The sequence below is a fragment of the Scleropages formosus genome, chromosome 21 (assembly GCF_900964775.1).
Source record: "Scleropages formosus chromosome 21, fSclFor1.1, whole genome shotgun sequence".
Taxonomy (NCBI): Eukaryota; Metazoa; Chordata; class Actinopteri; order Osteoglossiformes; family Osteoglossidae; genus Scleropages; species Scleropages formosus.
In genome coordinates this window covers 11,238,425-11,252,802 of record NC_041826.1, presented here as the reverse complement: position 1 = coordinate 11,252,802, position 14,378 = coordinate 11,238,425, and the positions used below count along the sequence as shown (strand labels likewise).

Sequence of the window (14,378 nt, the reverse complement as noted above, 5' to 3'; positions counted from 1 at the left end):
ACGAGCAGCTGCGCGCGACTAGTTGAGCTCAGTTAACCTGCCTGGTTCACTTAACACACGAGGAGGGCGAAGCCCGTGCAGTTAAAGTGTGAAATGTTTTTTAAAGAAAGGCGCCGTTTTGGTTCTTACCGGTGCGGTGAGACTGGACGAAACCCTGCGGGACGGACACTGAAGTGAAAGTAAGAGGAGATATATATATACACACACACACTGAGTGATTAACACGTTCAGAGCTCCTGCAACGCTGAGGGACCCGCCCAGTTTGGGTCCAACGGTGGTTTTCTCGCGCGCGCGCACACGGACTCTCCCACTTGAATCGAACTTTTGCAGCGAGCGGTTACAATGTAACTAATTGTCTCGTCACGAGACACTGCGCCGTTTCACACGTTCCTCGCTGCGACCGTATCACGGGGCTCCTCCCATCCGGTGAAGAACCTTGGGTCATCTGACAAAGTGGACGAGGTGAGCGTCAGCGTGCTGTCCAGTTTGATAGCATGTGGATGTACCTGTAGGGAGATGATACTTTGGATTTCGGCTTGGGGAGAATGATATGTGCATGCAGAAAAGGTTACCTCTGAGCTCTTTAGGAAATGAAAGCATCCTGAGATCACACCAGCATAGCAGTGATAGGAGAACACATGAGTGGCAATGATAAAACCAACGATAGAGGTGTCCATGGAGAAGAGTGGGGGCCCCAATACGGAGCCCTGGGGAACACCAGTTGAGAAAGACTGAGCGGAAAACGGAACCACATCAGACCACCTGGGAAGATCTACCTGAAGGGTAGGATTCAAAATGGTTCTACTGATGATCCTTGGATACCTGACAGACAAGGAGGAACTAATGTTTAACCATGTTGCATAAGTTGACAAGAATGGGAACTGAGGGATACAGCTCCAGCAGAGAAGACCTTCTGACATTGCAAGGAGTTCAGTCTCAGTGTAAAGGGTTATCTTGACTCCAAACTGATATCCATCCATCATAACAGGCTGAATCTTTAAAGTGGTGTGAAAAACAAAATCCCAATTTCTTCACTGTGGTGACAAATTTCGGTCAGACTGTATGTTTATATATTGCAGTAGTAATGTACAGCACTGATGCAGTGGAGTTCCCTAGAAAAACAGCAAAGTGAAAAATAGCTTGTTTTCATGTCATGGAAAAATTTCACTGTTGGACTATTATTACCATGTGGAAATTTGCTTTTTTCTTCTTGACATTAAATGACCAAATTTGTATGTTATTTTCGCAGGGGGTGCAGTGGCGCAGTGGGTTGGACCACAGTCCTGCTCTCCGGTGGGTCTGGGGTTCGAGTCCTGCTTGGGGTGCCTTGCGACGGACTGGCGTCCCGTCCTGGGTGTGTCTCCTCCCCTTCCGGCCTTACGCCCTGTGTTACCGGGTTGGCTCCGGTTCCCCGTGACCCTATATGGGACAAGCGGTTCTGAAAATGTGTGTGTGTGTGTATGTTATTTTCTCAGTGTTTGATCTGTTATGGTGTTATAAAAACTGTTCAAATAAAGGTTTATGATTATTATAATACCCCCTGCCACCTGACTAATAATTAGAGATACACAGGTATTACAAAAAACAACTTTACTACATGTCATTAAAAAAATCAATTAAGAATAATGGCCATCTCATAAAATTACTGAGAAGTGCAAAGACAGAAAATTGGAGAAACGCAGAGTTCTCCTGGCAGTCAGTGTGTTTGAGTGTGAGACAGGAGAGACAAATTAGGGAATAAAGACCTCATTTCCTATCTGTAATTAATTCTCTCATTGTCCAATAAACCCTTGATATTCAAAGTTTCTCTCCTTTTTATATATTCACCCATACACACATATATATACACCCATATCGAGATGTTCCCCCATCCCTGTTATCAATGTGAGCCGTGGAAGCTGGCCCCTGGTGATTCCGAGCGCTCTGTCTTCACGGTTGGCTCTGCGGAGATGGGGGAGGCGGATGAAGAAGGGACTGTGGTGGAGCTCTTGGTCTCTGAGGAGGATGACGAAGAGGAGGAAGTGGGAAGGGACACCACAATGTACTTCTGCAGTGTACGCGACCCCCCCACACTGCTGGCCCCACCCCCGGCAGTCTCCACTTTGACCAGCGGCTGCTGAGCGGAAGCCGAGCTGGGCACAGTACTGGTGACCGGGGAACTGGACTGGGAGGCACCCAGAGTGATGACCTGTTTGGAGCAGATGGTACACATCAGGTGGGGTTATGGACACTACTGCAGAAAACACGTTACAGGCTAGATCAGACTGGGCTAGATAATCGTTCCACTACATACCGGCATAGAGACTAAATATCAAAATAAGCTTATGAACTGAGAAAGAACATGAATGGAAAGGACCCCTGACAGGAGGACACTGCACAGACACCTATTTCACAACTCCTTCTACAAGCACAAGGAGGAGAACACGGGCTATTCCCGTCAGTGTCAGATGACAGAAGTGTCTCCATGTACAAACTCTGGACATCACTGCGAGCTCACAGGAACAAAACAGACTTCATCTCCTTCTTGGCGCTGCGTTTTCTCACAGGAAATAAGATCAGACAGAATCAAGAACTCCACAAATTATTAGCAGCAGTTTCTGTCTGTTTATTTCATAATTTCCAAGCTGAGATCCAGCAACCATCTGCTACCTCTAAGGGGACTTTATAGCACGGTACACGACGACAGCAATGTGTTAGAGTATTAACCACAATCAACAAGTGGCTGATATTATCTCCAAAGCGAAGCCCACCAGCTGGAAGTTTTAAATCAGTGGTAATCGTGTTGCACATTTCTCTCTATTACACACCACTTGCTCAAGGGTGCTACAGCCAGAGGTGAGATTCAAACATGCAAACTTTGGGTCCAAAGGCAGCAGCTCTAACCACTACGCTATCAGCTGTCCCCATGTAAGAAACAATGAAAACATCCAACACTTACAATCACTATATACCCTAACTTTGATAAAATAATGGCAAAGTCTCCTGTATTCTCTGATCACAATTATAAAAAAATCGTTAGCACAATTTAATGCAAAATTGCCATAGACAAATTGGGCGGAATCAGTACCTGCTGGGTGGAAGCTGCCCCTGCACTGGTTGCCATGACAATGTACTTGGTGGCCGAGGGTGAAGGCTGTGTCGGGGTCCCGGGGCGGGTGGACATCAAGGTGAGCGAGCTGGGCACTTTGATGATGCTTGGGGCCCGAGAACCCCCAGTCCCACCTAGACTGCTTTGGGATGCTGGCAGGGTTGGGCGGGACTGCTGTGAATGAACAAATATTTTAAATTCAGACTTTTGGAACAAAATGAACAATCACTAGAAACTATAAACACAGGTGGCCCCCCAGAGCACATGACCTGCACACTGCTCATGTTAAAATGGCATCAACACATAACACCCGCGTGACTGAAAATACACTGATGTTACACTAAATCAGCTCACAAAAACTTCTAAGTCCCTAACATACTCCCGGGTGTCTGTGCTGTGACGTTACATATCTCATCCTAGACAAACACAACCTTCGAATTCCCCTGTTGCATCTTGAGTGGGCGGGCACTCGAGATGCATATGCTCACCCGTAAACACCACTTACTGCACAGCAGCCACCAAACTCGCCCAACCGGTTGGTCCTGCCAGGCAACGTGCTGCCTGCGAGAGACGCTCACCTGTGTGATGGTGACCGTGGTTCTGTTGACCTGCTGGGCCTGCAGCGTAGCCTGGGCGCGAGCCTTCACCACGTGGGAATGCAGCAGAGGCCCCAGGTAGCTATAGTCAGCCCGGTACTGCTCCAGGTTGTCGGGCAAAGGGCGTGTCTTCGCGATGACGCCAGCGCAGTGTTTCTGTAGGGGTTCACACGCAAACCCTCTGTCAGTCCAAAACACACACACACTGAGATTGTCTGTGCCCTATTTGCGGACGCTCACCAGAAGGAGGCTCTGCACATGTTCGGCCCCAATCTTATCGATGTTGGAGATGACGGGCCCCTCAAGCACCGCTTTGATTCGCGCTCCTTCAACAGGTAGCCGGGGCAGTATCAGCGTCTTTATCACCTGGAGGAGAGCAAAATCGGAATGGGAGGGGACAAATGAGGCAGCCAGATGGTCAGAGTGTCTTCAACACCAAGGCCAATCAAATGAAAACCAACTGGCCACGCCCCCTCCACCATCACACTGCCTTTGAGTAAAGTCTGACACCCCCGATACGCCCCACTACCAAACAACGTTCACTCGGCCAAAACCATTTGAGAGCACACCCTCATCACATCACAGTGTACTTATACAAACCTAGATGGTATAGCCTCGATGCAGTCAAGAGACGAGGTAAACACAAGATTTATGACACTGCTGCCATCCTAACACAGTATACTGATTTACAGTAAACTTTTTATCATAAGTAGAAAGGGTACACTAAAATAACAATAAAAAGTACAGTATAGTGAATACATAAACCAGTAACATAGGTGTTTATTATCATTATAAAGTATTATGTACTGTACATACTTGTATGCACTATACTTTTATATGACTGGCAACGCAGTAGGTTCGTTTACAAGAGCACCACCACGAATACGTTGCGCTAAGAATTTTAAAGCTCCATTATAATTTTATGGTACCGCCATTGTATATGCAGTCAGTCAATAAGCGAAATGTCGTTAAGTGGTGCATAACTATATATAACATTTCTTCCTGCACTAGGCTTACTATTCAATACCATGGATGTAACAGTAATTTTACATCCAAAACAGGTATTCACTACTGACTATATGTTCTTCCTGCAGAACACGGGACCCTACACTTCTCTGAAGACAAAACCATCTACTGTATAAACTTCCTGCTTCCTGTCGCACTGACAGACACAATGCCAATTATGGTAACTTAACTCATAACTATAAACATATAAACATTATTTGAATTGTTTAAATTTCATAACAGCTTTTATAACAGGAGCAGCTTTACACTATGGTAAATTAAGTGTTTCTTTTGTCATTAGGAGTTGATTTATCAGTCCAAAGGTGACAATGATAGTCCAAATATTGACTCCCCTGCATAATTCATGATACCTGTTTTAATAATTTGGACAAGTGACGAAGTCCAGCAATTTTTTTTCAGATATTTTATGGTATGCGGATTACACATGAAAACACCATTTGAGTTATTTTATGTAATACACTTTCCATCCAAGTAAGAATTACAATTTTTCCCATAAGAAATAATGGTAATTCAATCCCTAATACTGAGAATTTGACTAATGGGGCGATTTCACAGAAAAAAATATTCCCATTAGGTGAGGACTGACCAGCCCAAAAAGTACAATGGGTGACAACAGCCTGACCTTTGACATGGCTTCCACACACTCAGTTCTATAGAGAGAAAATAAATTTCCCCAAGAGCTGCACTCAGACAACTAAAACAGTCCCTGATGCCTTGAAACACCCATCTGAAAGGGTCCAGGAGGCAATGAGGAGATCTGAATTAGAAGTTAACAGACTCACATCAGGTCCTAGCTCTGAGAGCCCAGCGATGCAGCCGTAGCGAGTCGTCCACTGTGTCCTGTCGTCCAACAAGCTCTGATGGGGAAATGACATGGAGACGAAGAGTTTTAAAAAAAGACAGGGAAGCAAAGGGAAAGAAAGACAAACAAGGAGAAAGGAGGGCAGCAGAGAAGCTCCGCATAGCGCAGCGCACCTTTGTGAAGGTCTTAGTGATGCGTGACTGGATGTTGTTGGTGGTCGTGCTGAACGTCTTGCAGCTCTGGGCCATAAGGCGGGCGGCGAAGTCCCTCAGCGCCCAGTGGTTGTCCACGTCGGGCCGCAAACACAGCTGCTTACTCACAATGCACGTCACCACTGCTGGGATGAGCTCGTGGAGCTGAGGGACGCGGCTCAGTGTGAGATGCACAAAACAGCCAGGGTGTCGCCACATCAAAAATGTGCGTCACTGACTGTGGGCACTCACATATTTCTCCAGGTAGAGCGTGGGATTGTCCATGAGGGCCTTGACCATCCGCATCAAGTATATGAGCAGAGCCAGGTTGTTCTGCACCACGTTCACACGCACCTTTGACAGAGAAAGGAGATGAAAGCGTAAAATCCGGTGAGGGTTACACTACGGTGCAACACTGCAGCATTACGCATAGCAAAAGGACTCAAAAAGTTTAGGGTCAAGCAGTCCAGCAGAAAGGGACAGATGGCAAGCTCACCCCCTCAGAGATGAAGGTGCTGAACCGTGGCAGCATCTGGTACAGCCCAGGATCCGTAGCGATGCTCTGCAAAGCCTCCTGAAAGGGAAAAAGGACACTGAGAACAAACGAGGGGCTGTTCACTGCCGCTACAAGCATTCCGACACCATGACTGATCACTGTCCTCTTTGTGTCCCCATCCCACAGAGCCAATGTCCCTGTCCTGCCATACACTCACAGTATCTGTGCATAAGGATCTGCTTAAGCATCTTAGAGAAGCTTTTCCTGGGCCTTAAACCAGCAACCTTTCAGTCCAAATCTTTAAGCATTGTGCTGCTATCCCACCCTTGCTACCCACTGGTCTCCCTCACTCCCTGCCAGTAGACACACACACACACACACACACACACACACACACACACACGAATCCTCACCGCTCGTTTGGCCTCACAGGAGCCCACGCAGGCCTCTGTGATCTCCTTGTAGTAGAGCTGCTGCTCCACCGAGAGCTCATGGGTGCTTCTGGCCTTCAGCCTCGCCACATTCTTCTCCTTCCCTGCATTGGGAGCCAGGGGGAAGAAGTTCACACACTTTTCATGACAAGATCACACAAACTGTACATATATAACCCCTGCCCCAACGATATGGAGCATTGAATAGAACCCCTGAAGCTGACCTTTGCCCTCTGTAGCAGCCGCCCCCTGACCCTTTCCCTGGATGGCTCCTTCTTCTTCTTGTCCTGGTTTGACTGCTTTAAGGGGCTCTGTGGACTCTGTTTTTTGCTGTTCTTTGGAAGCTGGTGGGTGAGAGACAAGATGACTGACCAGTCAGAATGCAGCAGGAATTCAGAGAAGGAAAAGTGGATGAAGAGCTTCATGTGGAAAGACAGATGACTCACTGGCGCCTCTTAGAGGGACTAAGTGACACAAACTGTGACAAACTTGAGCCTGAGAACAGAAAGACAAAAAGTCCTTACCTGGAGGGGGGTTCTCTGGTATGGCAGGCTGCACACCTTCAATACTTAACCAGTGGGCTAAGGGCCAAGAGAGAACAAAAGCCGAGGGTGTGAGCAAGGGTGGAAGCATGGGATACCTTGTCATGTTCCCAATATTTCACAGGCACACCTTCTAACACCATCGCTACTGTTACGTGTTAATGACAGCGCTACTACTGTCCATTTATCGCTGAATCACATAACGGTTTCTAAGTCCACCTTTGAGCGAGACCTCCAGTGGGACTCTGGGAAGCGGTGTGTTGATGATGTCACTGAGGTCCACCTCCTTCTCTTCATAGAAGTGCAGCTCCCTTCCACCGCCGCTGGCAAAGCGGAACGGGATGAACTCCTGAGACTGGAAGCCGTACAGCGGCTGGAGGACACAAACCGGACTGCTATGGTCATCTCTTCGTACGGTGGCAACCAGCCCGGTACACACACATCATCATCACTGCTTCTTCAACAACTGTTCATCAGTTACAGCACATTTACAATGCTGACAGATAAAGGAGCTGTGACCAGCTGTGCTGTGATAAAACACCTTAATTTACAAGTACATGTCAGCTTTTACTGTCCACTGTTTTGTCGAGGCCAGAAGCTACTTCGTTTTGCAAAGTAAAAATAAAAAAACTCATTAAAATGAAATGTAGCATTTTTACCCCAAGATATATGTTCTATACATCCTTGGTACAGTGGAGATCTCCATGTCTCATTTGACACTATTCTTTCTCGCACCGAAAATGTTTTCTCTGATACACAATCTCTTGTTTTCCCGCTCATTTGGACATGATTACAGTGGGCGGCGCACTTTCTCGAACGAGTGCTTCACCTCCACGTTCTTCATCTTGAGGGCGTGGTCGATGTCATTGGAGGTCAGCTTGCGCCTCTTCCCGTGGTGCATGAACTTGAGGGCATCCTGGACAGAATACAAAACACACAATGATACAGTACATGAGTGGTGTAAATGTGCTCATGTGATCTTCAGAACGTAAATATACTAAATTAAAATGAATTTTAAACAAGGCTCATCAAGGACTGCAGCACATGTGGAGCTCAACTGCTTTGCATGTGGAATACATTAAGAACCTGTTCTGAGCTGCAGCAAATCCCAAAATTCCCTTGATACACCAGGGTTCCTCTCCTGTCCTCTAAGGGAACAAGAGTGACCCTCTGCCTCTAGGACTCCATTCTGCTAAAAGCCCCGAGGACATGAAGGAACACAATGGGACACGAAGGGACACGAAGGAACGCTCTACCTGGATTATCTCCTTGATACGGTAGCTGACCTCCTCGGTCAGGGCCACGCAGCTCTCCTCCTGCAGCTGCCCCACCCCCACCGACTCCGCCATGGTCTTCATGGACTCCGTGGGCAGCAGCACGGAGCACTGTTTCGGCCTCCACTCGTCCTCCATGACTGCGTTCGAGGAGGCAGCGAGGGGCATGGGGACAACATCACAGTCACTATATGAAGAACTGCTGCAATATCCCAGCGAACAGCAATGGGTGCTGGTGTTTTAATGGAGTGGGGGTCCACGCCCTCATACGAAACCCAGCACCTAGAAATAACTACAACAAAATGTCAACTTTTGGTCAATAACTTGAGCTTTGTGTGTGAAACATATATAGAGTCTCCCAAAACGTGTAAGTTCAGGTACTTAGAGAGCGAACTTATACATATTAACAGAAAAATATTCAACCAGCCTTAGGTGTAAAACTTATTTCTGCTTTTATATGCTTTATTATAAGGAAAAAACCACAATGCTCTATTTCCCTCCATTCGCAAAAAGGATTAAAAATGCATGTATACTTAAATATTTCCCAGAATTGAACACATCATCATCTGAGTTAAGAGGACGTGAACACATCTCCGCACAGTTCTGCGTGTTCGTTTAGTCCAGTTTTAAGTGTTTTTATGTACTTTCATTCCGTTTTATTCTTCAGCTGCCGCGGTGTCACTTGTTGAATGGCAGAGCTGCGCTCGTGGACATGATCCATAAAGTCATATTTTACGGTGAACATATATCACGGCTCACACTACAGCACAGATAATAACTAACCTGTAATAAAACGAGGTCATCATGATCATGTAAACTAGAATTTTATTCGATATTTTGTTACAAATGCGGACCTGCGCTAATTTGAAAACGCGAAATCAGCGATTTTTTTTTTTTCCCTGTCGAAAATGACCTGAATGTCTTGCATCCGATTTCCGTTCAAAGAAGAGTTTATTTACTATTATTTGCTGTGTGTGTTAACATCTACTAACTAGTAGATTTACGCCGGACAGCCCTGTGTGAGCAGTCAGCGAGTTGAGCACCTCCATAAAAACCCGGAAACGGGAATAATACATGCTTTGTAAGTCTCTTCGACTCTTTTCAGCAGTTTCTGCTTTAAAACATTTTTTTGTTTTTACTTCAGGGCCACCAGTCACACTTTTAGCTAACTCGCTATGCTAACTGAACAACTCGAGCTTACCTTTTCTTATATTTAGTACAAAATAGAAACAGCACAATGATCGGGACAAAATTAGCTATCCAAGAACCTCAGCCAAATAAACACTAAATGCTGCACTCCTGCTTGTGGGGCTAATTTGCTAAATCAAAACTATTTACTAACTTTTATTTGTATTGTTTTCACCCCTCGAGCTCCGACCCGATTTTCAGAAATTCCACCATTTTGATTCTGGCATAAAGTTCCTGGCAGACGGATAAGAAAAAAAAACTTGATTTTGCCAAAATTACCTCTTCATTTATATAATTTATAATATACTAAATTAATGTGAGATGACTAATTCTCTTAGCTCAGCTTCTCTTGCTATGTTTTAAACTGTTATTCAGTATGCGTGTTTCAATAAACGGGTCATTTTATGTATCTTTCAGGAGATCAAGCTCTGACGCAACACAGTGTAATTTATATGCGCATGCGTAATACATCTCGTATGTCAGGTTTCGTGCCGTTTCGGGACTCTTATGAAATAAAAACGATACAAAATTACAATCCCAGAAAACCCCACACACAAGATTCAATGTAGCAGTGCCGGTAAACACGCGGTACGATATCGTGATCCTAAATGAATACACGCTATAATGTAATTAACAGCTACAATTATGTCACAGACCGCTTTAAAAAGTTATTAGGAGTTTAAACAGGATGGAGAGCCACTACCGATATAATTGTTTGCGCCAATTTATATTGTCTGCTGTAAACACATTGACCTCAAGGGGTCGCTGTAACAGTAACTTTCCCATCACGGCTTTCAATCAAATTCTGCTGCCTTTGAACAATTCTGTTATTTTATTTAACAACAATCGGGTCACCTAAAATTAATTGAATCAATTAGCACGCGGGGAGCACTCACGGTTGTTGATGTACAAATACTCTAATTTTCAGTCTAGCTTCTCATTTTTTTATTAATAGCAGAATATAATATTTTTATATAATTTCATTTTATTTTGCTCTGAGATTTACGTCCCTTTGGAGAAAAGCGTCTCCTACAGGAATAAATGTATATGTAAATATAATAATATTAAATCACCTTAGAATACTTCCCTTTAGGCTAGCAACCACCCAATTCATTTTCCTGTTTTCCAGTTTATAGCCACGCAATTAGGACGTTTCTAATTAACACACAGATTTAACTCTTGACTTGTGTGCAGTTCATTAACCCCTTAGTTTATTCATTCTGTAGGGTTGCTATTGGTTTACTGGTTTCTGTTTGAGTAGCAGCAAAAAATCTATGGTGGTTCATTTGTAGGTGTTTTGTGTGGGTTTGGGTTGATGCTACAGAATAATGTTCTTTATGGCTAGATTACAGGAACTAGTTATTAACCTCGTGCTTGTTCCTTTTTTGCTTGGCTATTACTCTGTTTTACCTAATGGATTCAGTCATCAGGGGCTTGGTGTTGGGGCTCAGCACAATGCTGACCACACGGAGCAGCATGGCTTCACATCTGAAACTCTCCAATACAACACCTTAGAGGAGGATGCTAAAGGTGGCACCTTAAACACGGTTACGGTCAAGTGCCATGCGTCGACCATGGAGATTGTGGTCCAGGCTGACTTATATGGTGTCGGAACTGTTATTGATGTGTCTGAGCTGCGCCTGGGTGCCAACCCCCACCCCAGAAAGTCTTGCAGGCCAACTGTATCAGGACATGGGGAATACACAATTATTGCATCTTTAACTGACTGCGGCACGAAACGACTGGTGAGTATATTCCAGAAATGCCTCAACCGTTGGTACTCTTGTGGCGAGTGGCTAGAAACTGATGCACATCTCTAATGGGTTCTGTAAACCTGTAACCACAACTAAAAACACACACACTTAAGACCAGTTCATAAGACCAGTACCACAGTTGCGGGTCTGTAAACCTTTTGGAGGACCTGTGCTGTGTTTCTCCACACTTGTAAACTTGAGCTTCTGTAGGCCTTTCTAGGGATGACTCTACCTAGAGGAATCCCCCAGTGTCTAACTGGACACCTTTCAGATCACAGGAAACTCGCTGATCTATGTGAACCTCCTCATCTACTCCCCATCATCTTCTCCAGAGGGCATCATTCGCATGAAAGAAGTGGTTATTCCAGTTGAATGCTATTATCCAAGGTGAGACAGTGCCCACATGTGGTTGAAATGACACATCTACTTTCCTGTGACTGTGATGCAACGGATTGGCTTCTGCTCAGGAATTTCCTCATCAGTAGCGATGCCCTCAGACCAGATCCAACGCTCTCCTCTGCGGAGCCTTCTCTGGATCATATGGAGTTCTCTCTGAAGCTTATGAATAGTATGTACAATTCATTATCTTCAGTTATTATACAAGCATCAGGTATTGATATTACATGTGCCTACAGGTGACTGGCAGTCTAAACGTGCTTCCAACCAGTATGTTTCGGGAGAGTACATTAACATTGAAGCTATGGTCAGGCTACACCAGCCAACGGCCCTTCGGCTCTTTATAGACAACTGTGTGGCCTCTCTGCTTCCTGAGAAGACTTCATCACCCAACTATTCCTTTGTGGAGAATAATGGGTGAGCAGCTTTTCACTTGAGGTTCTTCAAATTCAAAATCCAAGCTGCTGACCTTCTGGTTTGGTTTTTACTAACTTAGATGCCTGTTTGATGCACTGATGACTGGCTCCCGCTCAGCATTCCTGCCAAGAGTCCAAGAGAACAAGTTGCAGCTGCAGTTGGAGTCCTTCAGATTTGATCAGAAGGCTAAGAATATGGTCAGTGAACTGCAGCACTGCACCACCTTCCTCACCCCACCACCTTTGATGCTCCCATGTTGACTGCATGTTGTGTGGGTTGTGTTTTTTTTTTTTTTTTTTTTTTTTTTTTTTTTTTTTTTTTTTGACCTACAGCTCTACATCACATGTCTCTTGGTAGCTGTACCCCTCACTAGGTACAGGAATAGTGACCGAAGGGCTTGCTCCTTTATTGGTGGACGGTGAGTGTGATACCAGCAGTAAACCTAGCTTTACTTTTAGTGGGTTTTGACTGAAGGTGTAACCACTTGGTCCTCCCTCAGTTACTTGGTTTCCATTAATGAGATCCTCTTTCAGCTTTAATTGCTGAATTACAGAATGCCATGGTTGGAAGGGTGAATATTAGATTTCCTTGGAGGTCATTCTAGCAATCGTAGACCTTTGCCATACTATCAGGAACAAGTCTTCCAACAGTCAACTTCCATAACCTTCAGGTGGAGGTCTGCAGATGGGGCTGATTCTGACTGCCTCACCTGTGAACAGTCCCTGTGGATTACTCACCCCCTGTGGGCCAGTGCCCCTGTTGCCAGTAAACTGGAAAAAGGCTTTAGGGAGAAAAGCAAGGAAACAAGTAGCATTGGTGCTGAAGACTTCAAGGGTATGGATGATTCATTCTTGGTTTAAAATGATCTGATTGGACAAGAACAACTGTCAAATAGCTATAAAACTGAATGGGTACAGTCTAGTATGTAAGAGCTATGTGTTGATGGGTAACTGACCAGAGCAGATGAATTTGACTCCACTCAACTCATGGATACTGTATTGAGCTCTAGTTCTACTTGGGTTTATTTCTACTTTAGTTAGCTAAGCTGTATTAAATCTCCTGTAGCAAAGTCATTCTACATAGATGAGTAATTTATAGTGTATTAACATAAATGAAGGAAATGTTGCTTTGTTTATCTGAACTTTGTCCCAAACCTGGTGCCAGCAACACTATTCAACCCCCCCGGTCTCGCTTCATGAAATTACACTCTGGATTTTCATTTTCACTTTAGAGTGGAGAAGGGAAGCCATCGTGGGACCTCTGTTTGTACTTTCCACTCAAGGGGATCAAATGGCAGGTCAGAGTTCCACTGGAGGAGTGTAATGGCTGTGAAGAATTTCAGCTGATTTGACAATTCTTATACTTGATTTCATGTTGATTGCATTACACTGGAGCATTTGGCAGATCTATATTGTTCAGGGTGAACAAGTGCACAAGAAGGGTTCTCTAACATCAGTTCATAAAGACAACAGCCAGAGGCTCAGAAGCTGAGGTCAGGTTAATCTGTATGAATTGTTTTGAAGATGTGAATTCCACCTTGTACATGGTACATAGACTGTCTCGTTTTAGAAACTAAACAATCCACTCCTTTTCAGAAGTGGACCAGACCAGCCTTCACTTGAATGAAGACGATGCTCCAGTTAGCCTTTCCATTTAATAGACCCCTGGTCTTCACCATGAGAACACTGGGCTAATGGAACACTTGTCCAGTGTTGGGTCATTGGTCATCTGACCAAGAGTCAAATGTAGACTAGTTTCTCCACTCTAATTGTAGAATATGCTTTTAGGCCCCCCCACTACACACACCACATTCTCCAGTTGCTGTTGAGAAACCTCTGCGTAGCATGTCAATACTTGCCTGATCTAGTACAAGAATATTATAGTGAAACATACACAAGGTTTTATGTTGATGTTGAATATATTATAGGAATGTTTGCTGATCTAAGTATTTATTTACCCTGTATGGTACATGACTGTAAACCATTTCCCCCATAGAATAATAAAGTCTTATCTCATCCCACCTAAAGGTGTATGTTTTCTTTGAACAAATATTTGCAATACAACTGTTGAGCACTTCTAGGAAAAGTACATGCTCTGAATTACTGTATAAAATTAAATTGAAAGGGGCAGAATTATTGCTCCCTTTGGCTGGCTGTGCAGTCTAATTCAATTTTTCA

General features: G+C 44.6%; 2 protein-coding genes across 4 annotated transcripts; one reads left to right on the top strand and one right to left on the bottom strand.

The window, feature by feature from the left end:
- Positions 1-1,606: 1,606 nt before the first annotated feature.
- Positions 1,607-9,844, bottom strand: taf6 (TAF6 RNA polymerase II, TATA box binding protein (TBP)-associated factor). 3 transcript variants are annotated; one of them, XM_018726118.2, is made up of 15 exons: positions 9,789-9,844; positions 8,429-8,586; positions 8,002-8,088; positions 7,392-7,545; positions 7,155-7,211; positions 6,855-6,974; positions 6,613-6,734; positions 6,200-6,277; positions 5,956-6,057; positions 5,686-5,868; positions 5,493-5,567; positions 3,925-4,050; positions 3,667-3,840; positions 3,068-3,262; positions 1,607-2,188 (listed from the first exon to the last, which is right to left on the bottom strand). In XM_018726118.2, the coding sequence occupies exons 2-15, from the start codon at positions 8,582-8,584 to the stop codon at positions 1,880-1,882; spliced, it is 1,938 nt and encodes a 645-aa protein (XP_018581634.1). In that variant the 5' UTR covers positions 8,585-8,586; positions 9,789-9,844; the 3' UTR covers positions 1,607-1,879. The 3 variants fall into 3 exon arrangements, with proteins under 3 accessions (XP_018581634.1, XP_018581633.1, XP_018581635.1); XM_018726117.2 differs by having other exon boundaries at positions 9,648-9,836; XM_018726119.2 differs by having other exon boundaries at positions 3,068-3,259; positions 9,648-9,836.
- A 1,041-nt stretch (positions 9,845-10,885) lies between these two features.
- On the top strand, positions 10,886-14,218 carry LOC108918652 (zona pellucida sperm-binding protein 3-like). The gene is made up of 9 exons (XM_018726120.1): positions 10,886-11,379; positions 11,660-11,775; positions 11,856-11,956; positions 12,024-12,201; positions 12,281-12,398; positions 12,534-12,619; positions 12,872-13,035; positions 13,433-13,498; positions 13,797-14,218. Exons 1-9 carry the CDS (start codon positions 10,963-10,965, stop codon positions 13,856-13,858), a joined length of 1,308 nt encoding a protein of 435 aa, XP_018581636.1. The 5' UTR covers positions 10,886-10,962; the 3' UTR covers positions 13,859-14,218.
- The last annotated feature ends 160 nt before the right edge of the window (positions 14,219-14,378 follow it).

Coding starts and splice junctions, on each gene's coding strand:
- taf6 (XM_018726118.2), bottom strand. CDS start 8,584: ATGGAGGACGAGTGGAGGCCGAAACAGTGCTCCGTGCTGCTGCCCACG. Junction 6,058..6,199: donor GCACCTTCATCTCTGAGGGG/GTGAGCTTGCCA, acceptor TCTCTGTCAAAG/GTGCGTGTGAACGTGGTGCA. Junction 3,263..3,666: donor CCACGGTCACCATCACACAG/GTGAGCGTCTCT, acceptor GTTCATTCACAG/CAGTCCCGCCCAACCCTGCC.
- LOC108918652 (XM_018726120.1), top strand. CDS start 10,963: ATGTTCTTTATGGCTAGATTACAGGAACTAGTTATTAACCTCGTGCTT. Junction 11,957..12,023: donor CTCTCTGAAGCTTATGAATA/GTATGTACAATT, acceptor ATGTGCCTACAG/GTGACTGGCAGTCTAAACGT. Junction 13,499..13,796: donor TCAAGGGGATCAAATGGCAG/GTCAGAGTTCCA, acceptor ACTCCTTTTCAG/AAGTGGACCAGACCAGCCTT.